This window comes from Eptatretus burgeri, chromosome 13 (assembly GCF_056783735.1).
Source record: "Eptatretus burgeri isolate ZD-2024b chromosome 13, Ebu_testis_v1, whole genome shotgun sequence".
Lineage (NCBI taxonomy): Eukaryota > Metazoa > Chordata > Myxini > Myxiniformes > Myxinidae > Eptatretus > Eptatretus burgeri.
In genome coordinates this window covers 80,845,495-80,867,645 of record NC_140973.1, presented here as the reverse complement: position 1 = coordinate 80,867,645, position 22,151 = coordinate 80,845,495, and the positions used below count along the sequence as shown (strand labels likewise).

The 22,151-nt window shown below is 51.5% G+C and overlaps 1 protein-coding gene across 9 annotated transcripts in view; it reads right to left on the bottom strand.

Annotated features, from left to right (window-relative positions):
- LOC147014905 (cyclic AMP-dependent transcription factor ATF-7-like) overlaps window positions 1–21,653 on the bottom strand; it is a 176,518-nt gene extending 154,865 nt beyond the window's left edge. For 3 of the 9 annotated variants that reach the window (XM_085853348.1, XM_085853349.1, XM_085853350.1), the window contains exons 1-3: window positions 20,670–21,653; window positions 13,905–14,011; window positions 13,065–13,161 (exon numbers count right to left, since the gene is read on the bottom strand). In XM_085853348.1, coding sequence (XP_085709474.1) covers window positions 13,065–13,161; window positions 13,905–13,952 — 145 coding nt within the window. In that variant the 5' untranslated portion in view covers window positions 13,953–14,011; window positions 20,670–21,653. Of the gene's footprint in view, window positions 1–13,064; window positions 13,162–13,904; window positions 14,012–20,669 lie in introns of those variants that run through there. The other 6 variants (XM_085853345.1, XM_085853346.1, XM_085853347.1 and 3 more) reach the window with 3 other exon arrangements.
- Window positions 21,654–22,151: the final 498 nt, after the last annotated feature.

The window sequence follows — 22,151 nt, the reverse complement described above, 5'->3', positions numbered from 1 at the left end:
CAAATACCTATTTTTGGGGAGGTCAACAACCCCCCCCTCCACCACCACCCCCACCTGTAGATCCCTTAATGAGTGCAGATTTTGTTGCGGTCAATACACCTTCATTAGACATCAGATATGAAGCTTGTGGCAAAATTTCATCAAAATCGTGTGTTTGATTCGAGTGATAATGACTGAAGTGTTCACGGGCTAACTGACTGACTGACTCACTGCTCAATCGCATAAGCTCACATGACTGAAGTCCAGGTGAGCTAACGAGTGACCACTTGCCTGTGAGAAAGAAGAGAAACTCAAGAGATTTAAATGAAAGCCAATCTCACTTTGTATGACTATTTTATCCAAACTAGAGCTAATCCCCTTTCTAGCTTATTGAGAACAGATAGATTCAAGAGGACTGGAGAAGACGACAGAGAAATGTGCAGGAATTACTTCCACAACAGCAAGACTTGATTCTGCAATCTAAAAGGGAGGAAGAACGAGGATCGACGGACGAAGGGAAACTGAATGACATCTGAACCCAGCACACCGAGGTCAGCAACGATCCCAACCAAACATTTCAAAGTTGCACCTTAACAGATCACGTAGTCAGCAAGGGAATTAAAAAAAAAAATGCGTGAAAAGTGCAGGCAGAAAAAAATATATGTATATATATTTTTTTAAAAGAGCAGAGTCAGACAAGCACCTTGCTCACCCACCCACTGAAAACACCACAACGGCTACCTTGTGCATTCCGTTCTGGCAACATGGGTGACCTACGGAAGGGCCAGCCTGGACAGGCCAAGAAAATATCAAACAAGTGCCAAGTGCTTGGGGGAAGAAAAGGGGGGGACACGTGCTACGCCCCCACTGTTCCCAAAATAACAAACACAACTAACCCCTACCCCCTTCCCCAAATCTGGGGCCCACAGATCCTTGAAAAGTTTCGTCACAATTCATTAATGTGGTTAAATTGATTACTCTTTCCTTATTCCAACCCCCCCCCACCCCACACACACACAAACACACACACCCAACCCCCTATCAACACCCCTCTCACTTAAAACTCAAATTCTATGGAAGCTAATAACTATCTTCCTTCATCATTAACCACCCATTTGGCCCACACTTCCTCTGCCAAGTTTTGTAGTAATCACTCAAGTCATTACACAGATCACCCCGCCTCCATATTCAAAATCCCTCCAAAACTGAAAATCCAAAAAACGAATAACTTCCTTTTTCACCATAAATTCCCCGTGGGTTGTGCGGATGTATCGGTCCTGAGCGCGAGTCGTTACTTGGGACGTCCACTTTTTGGCACATCTCTTGTCGATCCAGTGGCTTGATAATGTCTGAGGTTAGAATAGTCAGGCAGCTTCGGACCATATTTTCATGAAAAGTGGACAAAAGCGCCAATTTTTTTCCCTGGTAATCTTTAGTTCCATAGCTTCAAGTTTTCGAGACGTACCACCGAAACGGTGCATGCTGGTGTATTTTACAAGATGAAACATGGTTTTTGGCTTAACCCGAGAAATATTCATGGGATTACAATGTGTCCTCTCCCACATTTTGAATCATCAAATTTGGAAGAACAGTCCGTTTGCCATGACATCTGATGACCAGCTTCAGCATTAATTGACAAACGTTGACACCGAAAATATGCATGTTTTGATTTTTTTGGGGCGGGTGCCATGGAAACTGAAAAACTAGAATACAGTACCAAAAATTCCCATGTTTTTCGAAACGAAAATTGTATTTTTCAGGAAAACTCATTCTGTGCATTACTTTTAGTACTTCCCTGTATGCTCGATAGTGTTCTTTTGCTGGAGGTGCAGCGAGATTCACTAAGAATCCAACAGCATTCAGGAAGTGGATGATAGCTGGGCCTGAGCAAGCACCACTTCTCAAGGTGTTTGAGAATGAGAACTTCAGTGTTGCAGAGAAAAGTCAACACGACCATGAAGAGGGTCTGTCCAATCAGAAAACTTTCAAACAGCAAACTCTAAACCTGGTCGAGACTCAATGGTATGGGCAAATCCCTGCCTGGACGACACAAAATAACTGGTAACTTTGGACACACGTGATGCGATGGATGAGTCCGTGATTAAAACGATACGCACTGTGGAAGCCATAGGCAAGGATCAGTAAAACAATTATCACAAGTCAGTGATGATAGATCGTACTGCTCTATCCATGATCCAATCAAGAAGAACTCACCACAACTCTTCAGGTGTTCAACAACCAAGGTCAAGACCAGGTAGGCAGAGCAGATCTCAATGCTAAAGACTGGTGCGGCTCTCTTCTCTCATTTATACGAGATGGTGACATGGACACATCTTCTCGTACATTGTGATGCGGCACAGAGAAGATGACATGGACACATTTTCCAAACGTGAGAATCACCCATGGACACATCTCTAACCCATCAGACAGGGGAAAGTTATGCCTGGGGGGAGGGGGGGGGGAGAAGTCTCATCTTACCTATCTAGAACAGAATAGTCAAGTGAAACCTCCAACTTCCTTGAACGTCAAGGTCCTACAATTGAGATGGTGCTGCAGTGGTGCATCGCCTACCCATTTGCCGCATAACATTTGACGAATATGCTTCCGATGTATTGTTGTGGGCCGGATATCGGCGGCGAGCACGACCGCAAGATGGAGCAGTAGAGTCGGCTCCACCGAACACCCGGAATCAAGATCGACCTTTCCGATAACTCCGAAGGTATGGGTCCCTTACAGGACCGTGAGTCGTCAATAATTCAACCACGTGGGACAGGGTTATTTGCCAAACTTCAAAATACCTAGAGGCCCACGTGGCGAACTACCGAGGAATTCACACCCTCGACAGAGCTCGAACGGGACGAGCCACTACCGTGCTGGACCCATGCGTAACCCAGGCGGATGGTTACCGAGGTCCCGTCGGTCGAAATGCACAACTAGAGCAGCAACGGCCTTTTTAATCCCCCAACACGCACCGTGGCGAGCCAATGAAGGAAAGGACAAGGACGAGCTGGTACATTCAACAAAATGGATATTTATTTACAATAGGGGGGAGGGAACACACAAAGAGCAGAGTTAAACCGACTGAGCAATGCAAATAATGTACAGCAAAGAGCACTTAACAATTCCTACTTACAGACGGGGCCCAAGGACACACACACAAATACCCAAAATAAGATGGACCTCAACGGTCTGTATTCGGCTCTCCAGCCGAAGAGGATAGTTCGACTGGGAGTCAGGACGGCTGGCTACCTGGCCGCGAGTGCGCGGCTGGACGTCCACCCTTTCCCAGAGCTCCGGTCGCCAAAGGATGGACCATAGTGGTCACGAGGTGACCTCCCGTGTTGAGTTGGCCGATCACTTGTCGTACCACGCCGGACGAGGCGCCTCGGACCCGCAGGGTGCAGCCAAATGCAGACCAGACCGAAGACAAGCTTGAGCACATGGGACCAATCTCTTCTTTATCGACCCAACAACCACGATGCCACCCCGAGTGCCCGGGACAGAGAATGAAGGGCGGACGCCAACCAGTGCGAGCGTGGACGAAGCAGCGAGCGCCAGCAGACAAGGTCAGGCGATCCGGCCGACCAAAAACCAACTCCACTCAGATCCCTCCTGTCGGATCACGCCGAACTATTATTCACCCCTTCGGGAGGAGCCGCCTGCCATGGACGGACTGGACGGTTTTGGCGTGCAAAATGTGATCGTTGCCCCCGTGATTGGCCAAAAGGGGCACCAAGTCCGCTGATTGAACCGGGGGGGGGGTGGTGGCCGCCACGGCGGACCACCCCTCAAACAGGGAGAGTAACATTGTCCTGCGCTCATTGGCCGACCAATGGCAACCTCGCTCGCATCCCCCGGATTGGGCGAGAGAGATGCCAGGTCCTCTTGAACTCCGCCCACCGCGAGTGTTATGGCGTCAGGATGGAGCGAAGGTGTTGTAGTTGTTGGTGATGTAAAAATGTAAAAGAAAATCCTGACTATCAAAATAACTCTGCAGCGCACGAACATTTAATTCCCATGAGACTAGGGACGGATTCTATCGAAAACACACACTTACCAATATAACTGTTCTACAAGGACCTGAATGCTGAGTGCAGTAAGCTTCCAGATTTGTAACTGTATTTCTTCCTGACATGGTGAAGCAGCTGCAGAATTTGAAAAGTGTTGACATTGTCTGGGACACTTACCTCACTTGCAGCATCAGAGTCCAAAAGGGAGAAAAAAGGTAAAGGCTATCGCAGGAAGGTAGCTCGTAAGACCAAGGTCCCTGGAAACTGGCAAGACTTTCTGCATAACCCTACAAGCAAGCAGGAACTCGTTGCATTCATCGCCAATAAGATTGCAAGCACAAACTTCCCCCCCCCCAGACAAAGCAGCTGTCCCAACATTTCCTTCATTTCATTCCTTTGTTCCTTAATTTGTTCCCTCAATTCCCCATACCTTTGTTAATTTTGTCTCCTAAATTCACTCATCTGTTCATTTATTGTTTTAACATGACCTGAAGAGTCATCGCACCCGCTCCTTGAGTCTCATCCTCCACCACGGGGAGGAAGGACTGACACTTGGGACAGGGGAGGCTCCTACCCTATCATCACTCAACTCTCAAACCCCACTCGCTTCCTTCCAATGCGTCACTATCTAGTACGATCGCCATCTCATGCTTGTCCGCCACTTCGTGCACATCTCCTCTCCTCAGAAAAAAAATATATATTTCCCTTAAATTTCCAAGCGTTCTTTTCTCCCAACACCAATTATCATGATCAACAATTTTATGTCCCTTGTGAAATGTTGTTCAGAGTTCAAATATCACAGTCCTGCACTTCTGAGGGAGTCGGGGGGGCATTCATATCTCAATCCTAATCAACAAATGTCGCACTGCTGGTGGTTAGGTTCATCCCCCCCGACCCAATTGTGGTGGACGGGCGGTTAACACCGACTAGGCCGTATTACCGAGCGGTTTTCCTTGAAGGTGGACACGTGATCCTCAGAGATTATGGAGCGTGCGGGAGGAAATGTGCGGCAGAGGGACAGAGGGACGGAGGCACACAAGTTATACTCGAACCCACGAAAGATACACGGACACCAGCAACTTAAATAAATAATGATTGAGGCTGAGCGCATCACCAGGTGTCGTCCACCAGACGGCGGTCTCCTTGGGTTAACCTGAGGCGGTCCCTTCGGGTGGGTGCCTGGAATGTCCTATCCCTAAGAGAGGATGATCACCTGTCTCTGTTATCATCTGAGCTCAAGCGTTTGGACATCGGGATTGCAGCTCTCTCTGAGGTTCGGAGACCGGATTGCGGCGAGATAATGGTGGGTGGTTACACCTACTATTGGTCTGGTCGCTCTGATGGTTACCATACCCAAGGAGTTGCTGTAGCTGTGTCCAATAAGCTGACCCCAATGATAATTGAGGTAACACCGGTCAACGAGCATATTATGAGATTAAGGATTCGCCACCCCTTCGGTGTCATTTCCCTGGTCTCTGTTTATGCTCCGACTGAGGCGAGTGATCTCACCGTGAAGGACACATTCTACGCCACACTCGAGTCTGTGTTTGATCAGTGCCCTAGACGAGATACACTTCTAGTCTTGGGGGATTTCAATGCATCGACTGGAACTGATAGGGACGGTTATGAGGTGTGTTTTGGTCCCCATGGGTCAGGAACTATGAACCAGAATAGCACTAAGTTCCTTGACTTTGCAAGAAGTCATGGACTTAGGGTGGCTGGTTCATGGTTTCAGCGCCCGCAAGCTCATCGCTGGACTTGGTATTCCAACGCTGGCGGTGTGGCAAAGGAGATTGACCATGTCCTCATTGACGGTCGTTGGAGGATGATCCAGAACTGCAGGGTCTACCGGAGTGCTCAGTTCCTCAATACTGACCACAGGCTTGTTGTAGCAACTCTAAAGCTGCACATTAAATCCTGGAGAATGGTACCATCCCAGCCTAGGCTGGATGTTGCCAAGCTCAGGGATGAGAGAGTAGCTGAGGAGTTTGCGAACAGGCTGAGTGGACACTTGGGGGGTCTGGGTGCTTTGGGGGGGTCCTGAAGAGTTGTAGAGCACCTTCAAGACCACCGTCCTTGATGTTGCCGGTGGATGCCTTGGAGTTCACCGCAGGGCAAAGAAGAATTTTGTCTCTCAAGGGACACTGGATACCATTGACCAGAGTCGCAGGGCCAGGCTGAATGGCAGAGCTGAGCTGTTCAGGGAGCTGAGGCGTAAAACTGTACGTGCACTGAGGGTGGACAAGGGGCCTATGTGCGAGGAATCTGTGAGGGGGTAGAGCATCACCTGTGGACAGGTGATTCTCGTCCCGCTTACAGGGGAATTCGCGCATTACGTTCATCCAAGCCCATCCCTCGGAGCACTGCAGTTCGAGCAGAGAGTGGTAGGCTCTTGACAGAGGAGTCTGAAGTGAAGGCCCGCTGGGCCGGTTACTTTGAGCGGTTGTACCAGGCTGATCCCCCAGCTGTCGAGTTGGACGTCAAGGGTGTTACAATCCCTGTTGCCGACCCTCGAATCAACTGTGGTCCACCATCGCTTGTGGAAACACGGGCTGCGGTGAACCAGTTGAAACGGGGCAAAGCTCCAGGGATCTGTGGCATCCATGCTGAACTTCTCAAGGCTGGTGGAAATGCTGCACTGGTGTCGTTGCATGCAGTTTTGTGCTCTGCCTGGAACACAGGCATCATCCCAACTGACTGGAAGAGGGGCCTTGTTGTCCCTCTCTGGAAAGGGAAGGGTGATCGTCAAGACTGCAACAACTACCGAGGGGTGACGCTGCTCTCAGTGCCGGGCAAGGTCTTTGCTCGGATAATTCTTGATAGGGTTCGCCACCATCTGCTTGAGCACCAGCGTCCAGAGCAGTCAGGCTTTACACCAAAGAGGTCAACGATTGACCGTATCCTTGCACTTCGTGTCCTCACCGAACGCAGACGAGAGTTTCGGCAGGGGCTGCTTGCAGCCTATGTTGATCTCTGTAAAGCGTTCGATTCAGTGAATCGGGATGTCCTCTGGAGGATTCTTGGTCTTCGTGGGGTGCCACCGAAACTGATCGATCTGATGTCTGAACTCTAGTCTGGTACTGAGAGTGCTGTGAAGTGTGGTGGTACCATCTCTGACTTATTTCCAGTCGTTACTGGAGTTCGTCAGGGATGTGTACTTGCCCCCACACTTTTCAGCACTTGTATGGACTAGATTTTTGGGAGGATGTCGGAGAGATCAAGTTGCGGTGCATTGTTTGGCAATGTCAAGATCTCGGACCTTGATTTTGCAGATGATGCAGTCATCTTTGCGGAGACTTTAGACATCCTCTTGGGGGCCCTCGAGGTGCTGAATGAGGAGTCGGAGCCGTTGGGATTACGGATTTCTTGGGTCAAAACTAAGATCCAGGCTTTCGGTGACATCTTGGATGCTGCTGTCCTGTCTGTGTCTGTTTGTGGTGAGGATGTTGAGGTCGTGGATAGATTCACTTACCTTGGCAGTGATATTCATGTCTCCGCAGGTTGTGAGCCGGAGGTCAATAGACATCTGGGTCGGGCCTGGGGAGTCATGGATTCACTGGATCATGGGGTGTGGCGCTGCCGGTACCTTTGCGGGAGGACGAAAGTCCGAGTCTTCAGGTCCTTGGTACTTCCAGTCTTGCTCTATGGATGCGAGACCTGGACTCTGACCAAGGATCTGAGACGGAGACTTAATTCCTTTGGTACCAGGTCTCTTCGGAGAATCCTTGGCTATCGCTGGTCGGATTTTGTGTCCAACGAGCGGTTGCTGAGAGAGACTCGGATGAGATTTGTTACCTGCATAGTCCGTGAGCGTCAGCTGCGGCTGTATGGACATGTGGCTCGTTTTCCTGACGCTGATCCTGCTCACCAGATTCTCTCAGCGAGGGAGTCTCATGAGTGGAGGAGGCCAGTGGGCCGACCACGTGCCTGATGGTTGCAGCAGGTTGACCATCATCTCAAGGAGATGGGGATGGGCCTGGCATCTGCCTGGGGGATGGCCAGACGGAGGCCCCTGGAGTACCGGCGGAAAGTGGAAGCAGCGATGCGCTGTTCTGGCACATGCTCCCATACCTGACCTGACCTGAGCGCATGTAAGTGGTTACCACCCCTATTTTAGGGCATACCCTGACTTGAGTGGCATTTTTGAAAGTCACAAAGACTACTACTGGTCATGAAATTTGGTTCATTGCACAGACAGTGTTCCATCGGACCTTAAAATATATAGGTTCATGGGTCTATGATGTATATACTAAAACAGAAAAAGTTATAATGAAACAAATCAAGACGTGAGGTAACCAAAATCTACTTTTGAGGCGCCTCCACACAGACTTAAATACAGACAAGGGGCACAGAATAAATCAAAGAAAAACAATCCCTCCTTTATTTTGTCACTTAGCTTTGGGTCCAGGAGTGAGTTTCAGGAGCTGGAAAGTCACCAAACTGCGTCATAACTGCACGGGAAGACGCGCCACAAAATGGCGTCGAGCCGCTCCCCGGGCGGGAAACATACGTGAGGTAATTCATGAGACGGTGTTCAACACCAGGGCTCACCAACCGCCATGCTGCTTCCCTCTTCGATCGTGCTTGCCAATGCCGCAGTTCTCTGCAGAATGGTGCCACTCCCTTCAGTGATATACATGAGGCTTGAAGGTCAGTCTCTCATGACCCAACCAAGAGTCAATGGTCAGCGTCTTGCTCCACCACGCAAGCCAATTCGCCTCAGCACGAATACGAGAATCACGCAGCCATTTCGTCGTGCCGAGAGGAGAGCAAAGCGGATCCTCCATCACAGCCACGTTCTTCTCACAACTACAATCTCCTCCTTGTACCTCACCCTTCTTCCATCCGCTCTCCAACGTCTCACCCATCAATCATCTACCTCCGGGCGTGGCTTGTTGGCACAAAAAAACCGGAAAGGCGGGGCTTCTGCCTGCTTCGACTTTTGGCTCGCTTGTTGTTATATAAACAAAATTCTTTCATTGTTGGTTTGTAATACAAAAACATAGGGAGAGGTCACATGGGGCAATTACATAATGGGGGAAATTGGTGTTCATCCCCATCTAATTAACACAGCACCACCCCCCATGTGGTGACAAGAAACACTGAAGTTTCCCTACTTAGTTTACATCAAGATCTCTCCTACACGTCCACGGACCAAGCAATTCTATACAATCCTTACTTTCCTATGAAATTCCTCCATCTACCCCCACAACCATAATAATACTTATGCAACTGAGAATCTTCTGATTTTCTCTGTTAATCTAGCTTATTCACAGTTTGTCTGCATTTTTTAGCTTTATCACTTTGGAGTGGTTTGTAAAGAAAATATATATATATATATATATATATACATATATGTAGTTTGATTTGAAAGGATCATGAAATAAGCTCAGGTGGCATCAAAATGTGAAAAATTTGGAGGGGGTGAATACTTATGCAGGCCACTGTAGATTGTGCTACATTAGCACAAGTGATTTCGCAATGTCGATACATCACTAGATTGTTGATACTTGGAGGGACGATAATTGATGAGCGAAAAAAAATAATAATAATAATAATAATAATAATAATAATAATCATCAATATCGTTTAGTCCTCCGACCAAGTGTGGTGAATTTCTGCATGACCGTTTAGGCCGAAGTCACATTTGCTCTACGGCGAGGATACGGCGGCCGTACGCCCTCTGAATTGACAGAAACATGCGGCAGCCGCAGAGTTTCTGCGGTGGCCTCAGGGTGGTCCTACGCCGTTTGGCTATATTTTACAGGTTGTAAGGTCGCCGTGGAAATATAACTTTTTCATTTCTACGTTCGCCGTAGCAATTTGACAAGCCGAAACAAAAAAAACTGGTTAAAAAAAAGAAAAACCCACTCGTTACCATCCGTCTGGCCGCACGTTCGTCTTAGGGCCCCCCTGCGGTCGCCTTGCGGTCGCCTTGTGGGCAACTTGCTTCTGCCTTGAAAATTCTATGGCCGCCGCAGGAACGCCCTAAGGTCACCGTGCGACATCAAATCAAAGACCGTACGGCACCCCCACGTTTTCGGTCTCCACAATTTATAAATATGCCGTGCGGCTACCCGAAAAATAAAAACATATGTGACTGCTACATTGTGTGACCGTGGAAATACTGCGACCGCCGTATAATTGCGAGTGGCCATAGATTTTGGAGACCCCACGGCCACCGTGGCAAATGTGACTTAGGCCTAAATACGCCGTGCGGCTCCCCGAAAAATAAAAACATGTGACTGCTACATTGTGTGACTGTGGAAATACTGCGGCCGCCGTATAATTGCTAGTGGCCGTAGCTTTTGAAGACCCCACGGCCACCGTGGCAAATGTGACTTAGGCCTTAAGAGGAGGTCACGTAATGGACAGACAGACAGACACGGAGCCGATTGCAACATCTGTTTTTGTTTTTGTTTTTAAACCATGGGAATAACCAGAAAGCATTTTAAATGATAAGCCCATTTTCATCCACTTTATACTCAACCCAAACTTGAGATCAAACTAAACACTGTTATCGTTGAAGGTGACACAGCAGATTGCTGATGGTTCCCAGTATAGCCAACTCACAATTTTAGCCAAATGGTAGCACTTTAAATTCTGCCTCACCATACAAATGTCTTCTTTTTTTTTTTTCTTCCTAAAAGTGGGACACCATGGTCACCAATACTAAACATGCACTTAACGCCTCCTTCTGGGAACAATAATAAATACAAATAATTAAATACAGTATTTGAAAATTTAAAATTACTTGGAAATTTAATTTTAAAAATAATAATAAATTTGAAAACAATTAAAAATAAAAATATAATCAAATAAATTAAAAAAATATGAAAAATTAACCAATTGGAAATTGAAAATAAATTAAATATAAAATTGGGGGGAAAATAATAAAAATTAAATAATTAAATAAATGAAAAATTCTTCATGAAGCAGGACACCACCGACACCAAGACAAAACGCTTAATGCCTCCCTCAAGGAATCATAACTACAGTGAAGTCCCACCAAAAGCAAAGTTGAAAGAGAGCAGAAAGTTCTACCAAGAATGACCCAAAATAAATCTTGAGTTAAATTCCCCACCCCCCCCTCCTTTTGACCCATGTGACCTGAAGTCCCCAACCCCTGGGGCATGAACCCAGCAGTCAAGTCCAAAAAATTGTTACATATTTCAAGCAACCCCCAATGTTGACTGCAAACACAAAATTTCATTTTAAAAAGTTTTACAATGTGACTGATTGCATTTTTCGGTATTTCACCTTTTGACCCTGCCCCAGGGGGCAGGGGCAAAAGTGACACTGCTCTTGCAACTTCTTGCCATGTGATGATGATCACAACTACCAAGTTTGGTGAATTTCTGCACAACCGTTTAGGAGGAGATAGCGAGACAGACAGACAGACAGACAGACAGACAGACAGACAGACAGACCAGATTGCAATATCCTCCCTGTACGTTTTTCAAAAAGCCTGGGGATAAAAAAAATTGTATTTTGTCCTCTTCTTTTCATTCGCAATTGCTCACTAAATTTGACACCGATACAATTTTTTACTACAGACCCGAGGCATCGAAAAGCTACAGATATCGAACAGCTTCAAATGGAGCACCTCACCACCATTAGAGCATTTCAATTGCATCAGATGTGGCAATAAATGTGAAATGTTGCTCCCAATTTACTGGCTCGATGACAGAAGACGCCATTTGCATTTTTGCCGCCTCCACCCCTACCACGTTTAGCATCCCATGTGGACACGGGCAACTCGCTCGTTTTATTCATTAGTATTCTCGGTCCTCACATAAGAAAGGTTTGCTCAAAATTTGATGACAAAAGCTGAAATGGTAGAAAGTTATGCCCTGAACAGACACACTGAAGTTCAGATGTAATAAATAAACACGGAAGTGATTAAAATAAAAATAAAAAACCCCCGCCGTCTCACACAGTGCAGCAGATGACGGGCTGATAAGGCCTATTTCGACTCATGGTGACTTTGCCATTGACATTTTGACCAATTTTTTTTTTGACTTTGCCCTTGACAGTCTTCTCCATATTCTCATAATAAATGTTTGTTGAAAATTTGGTGACAAAAGATTTTAAAAAAAGGTTTTGTGACAGACAGACGGACAGACAAAAGTGATTACAGACCGCAGTCTCCCACTGTCCAGGGAATGGTCTAAATATTCAAAGGAATAAACTACTACTACGACTTCAGCTGTTGCTCAAACTATTCCCACATTATTGTGAGGTCGGCCAGGAAACATATTTGGCCCAAATCTTTCACAAAATGGCCAGCCAGGCCTAACATTCGACTCAAGGCGACTCAGGAAGAAAATTCTAACTGGTTCAGGGTACAGATGATAGCTTGCAAACTCTTCACGAAAGACACCCACGATCTTCAACATCCATCAATGACCAGCACTGACAGAGGGGAAGGCTTAATGTCCTTCTGATGGACAGCACACACACACATTGTTGCATCACCCTGCACGTGAAAAGCCAGAGTGATGTTTTATATCTGGGTCGACATTTAAAAACCCAGACCAGACGGCTCAAAAGGGAGCGTGCATACCTCTAGGCAATCCTCCCAGCCCAAGAGGGATAGACAACCACAATGTACAAATTACTTGAAGTGAAAGCAACTATGTGAAGGAGAAGAAGCACAGTTTAAGTAAATTGGAAGTGGATAAAACAGACTGCACTGGAACACTTGAATACATTATTGAGGAATGCACTTCTAAAGGAGTGAGACCAATTTCATGCAAAAGAACCAAAGGCAAACGAAAACAAATAAGCAAACAGCCACAGTTTGCTGCCAATAAACCAACACTTTGAGCAACTTCGAAAACAAATGAGCACAAATACTTTCCGACTGGCACTGTAAACCACCACCAAAGTGGCACAACCGCTCTACGAAATTGCAATCGAAATCACACCGCTGTGGCACAAAGCCGAATGCCAGACAAAATTTCAACTGATGTCCATTGGACCATTTGGAAATCCCACAGTTCCTATCTTATTCGGATTTACCCCCAAAATAAGATCTGTTATAACAAGGAGTCGAAGTTCACCGGGACAAACCTGCCACGATAACAGAGTCGTTCCTGAGGGGTGGAAACTTGAGCGTCATCTCATGCTTGTGCCGATGAACTGCCAGGTGATCCGCACTGACGAAACACTGGGGGATGTGCATGGGGAGGACAGGACGGCGAAGGTGATTCCACAGCAGGCAGGTAAACGACAAAACAGAACACGCACACACATTTTCACTGTGACTAAACCTAATGATGATCTGGCTCAAGTGCTGAATTATGGGGGAAAAAAATAAAATAAAATAAATAAAAATAAAATAAAAATCGAGCAATGCTGGGAGGAAAAATGTGGGAAGGAAAGAGGCAGCGAGCGTTATAAACTGCTCCGAACGACTTTGGAATGGACCACATGGAGTTTACACCACAATCACAAACAAACAACAATCAGAAATTAACGGAACAAACAGTTCATTTGCTATTATAACGATCAACGGCCATGAACGCGTCTGCTGCATCCGTCAGGACGTGCATGCACAATGTCGTGAACAGAGGTTCTCTTGCAATTTTGTAAAGACGCTTTGGAAAAATAATCACAAATTGAAAACGTCTGCCGTGTAAACTACGCAAGGGCAACATGGGTTACGTCGTCACGCACACCTTCAATGAGAAACAAGTCCAAGCAAAATGTGCATGAACAGACAGACAGACCACGTTTACAACCAAGAGATCCGATTCATCTGTGCACGTAAAGGGCAAAGATTTGAGTCATTGGAAACACGAGTTCAAAAAAGGCTCCAGAAGGTTCCAAAAGGCTCGATTTATTCACATGTTCAGATTACAAATGTGTTCGGATTGCAGTTTCGAGATATGTCAAACACACAAGCAATACCTGTCCACAACCCGCAGCGCTGCACGTGTACGACTTATCATCGTTCATGATCGGCACGCTGGATGGTCTTGGAATTCAAAGCTCTTCTTCGGCACCGGTGAATCTCCCTGCGTGCATACAAACAAAATTTAGCATTGATGTGTTAGTCAACATGCGGAGAGAAAATCGGAACCGAGTGAACTGGGTCACGCGTCTAGAGAAAGAACAGGAGCGAGCGAACCAGGTGGCACATGTGGAGAAAGAACCGGGACAGAGCGATCCAGGCCACACTGCCCTGCCTTCTTAACTCCATCCAGGACGGATTTAGTCCCATCCATGTAACTTTAGCTCAAGCTTGAGGTTTCGGAGTGAGTAGCCCGAATCAGTGCCCTGCGCAGAGGACACTTCAAACAACTCTACAACCCCAGAACCATCATCTCAAAAGCACTTGCTCACAAGGATCTCGGCCCATGAATCGCATCTGAGTCGCACACAAGCTCAGAGACAAACACGCCACGTTTGAACTGTCCAGACATTCCATTATAAAAAGGCCATGAGCATGAGCACAAGCAATCTCCAACCGAGCAAAAGAGAGTAAGATGGTAAACTCTCCCAGCCTCAACCACCCCAAACAGCAAGTGGAAACTCTCAACATCTCATCACTAACACGCCATCACCACCTACCCATCACGACCTCCCAATCATCAGCTCCATACCAGGCATAAACTCTCCCCACAAGCACCAACTATCCCAAAAAACCACCACTATGGTGCCGATTCTGCCACCCCCCCACCCCCCACCTCAAAAGGGCTTACCCCCACTCTCCCCACCCACTGCCTCACTCCAAAAGCAGCGCCTCCACACACAACCTCCCAAAAAGGGGCCTGTGGTGTGTGTAGAGCCACACTCACTCGACGCACACACCAACTGCCTGAAAAAGTGCCAACTCTCCCCCACCCTCCAACCCCCCAAAAAAATCTGACTGTGCTCACCCCCTCACCGCCACAAACTCCAACTCTCTCCAACCCATCACTCCCATCCTGAATCACCAACCCAACAGCCCCAAGCGCTGACTCTCGCCGAACCACATCCCCGACTCTCCCCACCCAGGATGACTCTCCCAGTGTCACCCAAAGTGGTGACATCTTCCACTCCATCCCCCCATGTGCCAACTCATCCAACCCAGATTCTTCACCAGCCAAAAGCACTAATTTACCACACCACAAACCCCACACCACCTCTCCCCAAAGTACCATCATGCCAGGAAGTCCCAAGCCGTCAAAGACTGACACTCGCAAACACCCCAAGCACTGACTGTCACCACCACACATCCCGCCCCCCCCCCATGCACAAGTGGAGTGCAGCGCAACACGCACACAAACAAACACAAAACACCCCACACCCCCTCTCCCCAAAGTACCATCACTCCAGGCAGCCCCAAACCCTCAAACACCAACACTCCCAAACAACCCCAAGCGCTGACTGTCACCACCACACATCCCCCACCCCACAAGTGGAGTGCAGCGCAATATGCACACAAACACACACCCCACCCTCCACATGCACACACACACTCCAACTCCAACCCCCTCCCCCACACACACACACACACTCCAACCCCCCACACACACACACACACACACACACACACACACACACACACACACACACACACACACACACACACACACACACACACACACACACTCCAACCCTCCAACCCCCCACACACACACACACACACACACACACACACACACACACACACACACACAATCCAACCCCCCCACACACACACACACACACACTCCAACCCCCCCACACACACACACACACACACACACTCCAACCCCCACACACACACACACACTCCAACCCCCCCCACACACACACAAAACACTCCAACCCCCCCCCACACACACACACACACACTCCAACCCCCACACACACACACACACTCCAACCCCCACACACACACACACACACACACTCCAACCCCCCCCCCACACACACACTCCAACCCCCCCCCACACACACACACACTCCAACCCCCATACACACACACACACTCCAACCCCCCCACACACACACACACTCCAACCCCCACACACACACACACACACTCCAACACACACACACACACACACACACACACACACACACACTCCAACCCCCACACACACACACACACACACACACTCCAACCCCCCACACACACACACACACACACACACACACACACACACACTCCAACCCCCCCACACACACACACACACACACTCCAACCCCCCCCCCACACACACACACACACACACACACTCCAACCCCCCCCACACACACACACACACACACACTCCAACCCCCACACACACACACACACACACACACACACACACACACACACACACACACTCCAACCCCCCCCCACACACACACACACACTCAAACCCCTACACACACACACACCAGGTACCCCTACACACACACACACCAGGTACCCCTACACACACACACACACCAGGTACCCCTACACACACACACACCCACACACTCCAACCCCTACACACACTCCAACCCCCTACACACACACTCCAACCCCCCTACACACACACACACTCACTCCAACCCCCCCACACACACACACTCACTCCAACCCCCCCACACACACACTCCAACCCCCACACACACACACACCAACCCCCCCCCACACACACACCAACCCCCCCCACACACACACACCAACCCCCCCCCACACACACACACTCCAACCCCCCTCCCACACACACACACACTCCAACCCCCCCTCACACACACACACACTCCAACCCCCTCACACACACACACACTCCAACCCCCTCACACACACACACACTCCAACCCCCTCACACACACACACTCCAACCCCCCCCACACACACACACACCCCCAACCGCCCCCCCCCCACACACACACGCTTCAACCGCCCCCCCCACACACACGCTTCAACCCCCCCCCCCACACACACACACACACACTCCAACCCCCCCCCCACACACACACACACGCTCCAACCCCCCCACACACACACACGCTCCAACCCCCCCCCCCCACACACACACGCTCCAACCCCCCCACACACACACACGCTCCAACCCCCCCACACACACACACACCAACCCCCCCCCCACACACACACACTCCAACCCCCCCCACACACACACACTCCAACCCCCCCACACACACACACACTCCAACCCCCCCCCACACACACACTCCAACCCCCCCCCACACACACACTCCAACCCCCCCCCCACACACACTCCAACCCCCCACACACCCACACACACACTCCAACCCCCCCCCCCACACACACTCCAACCCCCCACCCCACACACACACTCCAACCCCCCCACCCCACACACACACTCCAACCCCCCACACCCCACACACACACTCCAACCCCCCACCCCACACACACACTCCAACCCCCCCCCCCCACCCCACACACACACTCCAACCCCCACCCCACACACACACTCCAACCCCCACCCCACACACACACTCCAACCCCCCACCCCACACACACACTCCAACCCCCCACCCCACACACACACTCCAACCCCCACCCCACACACACACTCCAACCCCCACCCCACACACACACTCCAACCCCCACCCCACACACACACTCCAACCCCCCACCCCACACACACACTCCAACCCCCACCCCACACACACACTCCAACCCCCCACCCCACACACACACTCCAACCCCCCACCCCACACACACACTCCAACCCCCACCCCACACACACACTCTCCAACCCCCCACCCCACACACACACTCTCCAACCCCCCCCCCACACACACACTCTCCAACCCCCCCCCCCACACACACACACTCTCCAACCCCCACCCCACACACACTCTCTCCAACCCCCCACCCCACACACACACTCTCCAACCCCCACCCCACACACACACTCTCCAACCCCCCACCCCACACACACACTCTCCAACCCCCACCCCACACACACACTCTCCAACCCCCACCCCACACACACACTCTCCAACCCCCACCCCACACACACACTCTCCAACCCCCCCCCCACACACACACTCTCCAACCCCCCCCCACACACACACACTCCAAACCCCCCACACACACACTCTCCAACCCCCCCCACACACACACTCCAACCCCCCCCCACACACACACTCCAACCCCCCCACACACACACACTCCAACCCCCCCACACACACACTCCAACCCCCCCACACACACACACTCCAACCCCCCCCACACACACACACTCCAACCCCCCACACACACACACACTCCAACCCCCCACACACACACACACACTCCAACCCCCCACACACACACACACACTCCAACCCCCCACACACACACACACACTCCAACCCCCCACACACACACACACTTCAAAACCCCCCCCCACACACACACTTCAAAACCCCCCCCACACACACACACTTCAAACCCCCCCACACACACACACACTTCAAACCCCCCCACACACACACACTTCAAACCCCCCCCACACACACACACACTTCAACCCCCCCACACACACACTTCAACCCCCCCCCCACACACACACTTCAACCCCCCCCCACACACACACACTTCAACCCCCCCACACACACACTTCAACCCCCCCCCCCCACACACACACACTTCAACCCCCCCCCCACACACACACTCCAACCCCCCCACACACACACACTCCAACCCCCCCACACACACACACACTCAACCCCCCCACACACACACACACTCCAACCCCCCACACACACACACTCCAACCCCCCCACACACACACACTCCAACCCCACACACACACACACTCCAACCCCCCCACACACACACACTCCAACCCCCCCCACACACACTCCAACCCCCCCCCCCCCCACACACACTCCAACCCCCCCCACACACACTCCAACCCCCCCACACACACTCCAACCCCCCCCCCACACACACACTCCAACCCCCCCCACACACACACCCAACCCCCCCCCACACACACACTCCAACCCCCCCCCACACACACACTCCAACCCCCCCCACACACACACTCCAACCCCCACACACACACTCCAACCCCCCACACACACACACACTCCAACCCCCCCCCAACACACACACACTCCAACCCCCCCCCACACACACACACACCCCCCCCCCCCCACACACACACACACCCCCCCCCCCACACACACACACCCCCACACCCCCACACCCACACACACACACACTCCAACCCCCCCACACACACACACTCCAACCCCCCCACACACACACTCCAACCCCCCCCCCCACACACACACACACACTCCAACCCCCCCACACACACACACACTCCAACCCCCCCCACACACACACACTCCAACCCCCCCACACACACACACACTCCAACCCCCACACACACACACACTCCAACCCCCCCACACACACACACTCCCAACCCCCCCCCCACACACACACTCCAACCCCCACACACACACACACTCCAACCCCCCCCCACACACACACTCCAACCCCCCCCCCCACACACACACTCCAACCCCCCCCCCCCACACACACTCCAACCCCCCCCACACACACACTCCAACCCCCCCCCACACACACACACTCCAACCCCCCCCCCCACACACACACACTCCAACCCCCCCCACACACACACTCCAACCCCCCACACACACACACTCCAACCCCCCCCCCACACACACTCCAACCCCCCCACACACACTCCAACCCCCACCCCACACACACACTCCAACCCCCCCCCACACACACACTCCAACCCCCCCCCACACACACACTCCAACCCCCCCCCACACACACACTCCAACCCCCCCCCCCACACACACACTCCAACCCCCCCCCCACACACACACTCCAACCCCCCCCCCACACACACACTCCAACCCCCCCCCCACACACACACTCCAACCCCCCCCCCCCACACACACACTCCAACCCCCCCCCCACACACACACTCCAACCCCCCACACACACACACTCCAACCCCCCCCCCACACACACACACTCCAACCCCCCCCCACACACACACTCCAACCCCCCCCACACACACTCCAACCCCCCCCCCACACACACACTCCAACCCACCCCCCACACACACTCCAACCCCCCCCCCCACACACACTCCAACCCCCCCACACACACACACTCCAACCCCCCCCCACACACACACTCCAACCCCCCCCCACACACACTCCAACACTCACCACACACACACACTCCAACCCCCCCCACACACACACTCCAACCCCCCCACACACACACACTCCAACCCCCCCCCACACACACTCCAACCCCCCCCCCACACACACTCCAACCCCCCCCCACACACACACACTCCAACCCCCCCCCCACACACACACACTCCAACCCCCCCCCACTCCAACCCCCCCCCACACACACACACACTCCAACCCCCCCCACACACACTCCAACCCCCCCCCCCCCACACACACACTCCAACCCCCCCCCCCACACACACACTCCAACCCCCCCCCCACACACACACTCCAACCCCCCCACACACACTCCCCCCCCCCCACACACACACACTCCAACACTCACCACACACACACACTCCAACCCCCCCACACACACACACACTCCAACCCCCCCACACACACACTCCAACCCCCCCCACACACACACATATACACACACACACACACACACACACACACACACACACACACACAAACACACACACACTCCAACCGCCCCCCCTCTCCCCCACAAACCTGAGTGAATTAGCGGAATGGAGAGAGTACAGTGACAGTACAATAAACTTCTTTCACGGACCCCAAACCCAGGATCCTCGTGGTACGGTGTTGGTTCGGTCCCGGGTCCAGACCCCGGGTCACGTTTGGTCCCCTCGGTTGGTCAGAGGGAATCAGACCCCGCAGGAAACTGAGATTGTCCGTTTCCCCGAGGTGGGGTCGCCGGAACTTGAGGAGACTCACTCGGGCCGCGTGGCGAGCGAGAACACAGCGGTGAGAGAGGGGGGGATGGGAGGGTGGGAGGAGGGGAGGGTGGGGTGTGGAGGAGAAAAGAACTATGAGTGTGTGTGTGGTGATAAAAAGTGAGTGTGTGTGTGGTGATAAAAAGTGAGTGTGGGTTCGGAGTTGAGAAGACAGCACAGCATGAACCCCTCCCCTAACGTACTTATCGCACGCTCAAACCACCTCCTGGAATGTACACGCGCTCAACTATCGCGATAATTTCGCCTCGGGGGGGGGTGGAGGGGGAGGGAGTGGGGAGGGGATGGACGAAGCCACTCGATCGCTGGATGGTCATCCTTTGCTTATCCCTGCGAGCTCTGATTGGTCGCTATGGTGACACGTGACACGTGTTTTTACAGCCATTTTTGATCCAAATCCGAAAAATATTTTGAAGTTTCTGGAATAATTTTTCCACAACAAGGTATTCCGCTGGGAAGAGTGATAGTTGGGCGGTTGTCGCGTCATAAGGGAGCCGGACAAGGTTAAAGTCTTATACAAAGTATAATTGGGAATTAATTAGTCAAAAGAGAGCGAATCAATCGAGAAAATAAGGATTAAAGGAGCCGACAGTAATGGACGTGATGCGTTTGATGTGGGAAAATATCACATTGGAGGTTAATGGAACGGACGGACATGTTCTCGTGAAGAGATGTTTGGGAGGATGAACAATTTATATTAATCATTGGGATTCGTTTATCAACGGCTGTGGAGAATACACAATGGAAGTAGTCGTGGGGAGCGAGAGGGTGGGGGGGAGCATCAGGGAAGGGGTGGGGGTGGGGGGGGCATCAGGGGAGGGGAGGGGGTGGGGGAGCATCAGGGAAGGGGTGGGGGTGGGGGAGCATCAGGGAAGGGGTGGGGGTGGGGGAGCATCAGGGAAGGGGTGGGGGTGGGGGAGCATCAGGGAAGGGGTGGGGGTGGGGGAGCATCAGGGAAGGGGTGGGGGTGGGGGGAGCATCAGGGAAGGGCGAGGGGTGGGGATGTGGGGGAGGATTGGGAGTTGGGGTGGGGGCGAGTCGCGGTCCGTGGGTGGGATGGACGTCGGTTTTGTTTGGAACGAATTGAGAAAACACAAAAGGACAAAATACATCAATGGAATCTTCATTTTGCCGAAAGGATGGTCGAGACGTGCACAGTTGTTTTTAAGGAACGGGAGGGAGTTCGAGATATTGAAGGTTCTCCGGCACGTGTGGAGTTACGGGCAGGTGTGGAGGCGTCGGC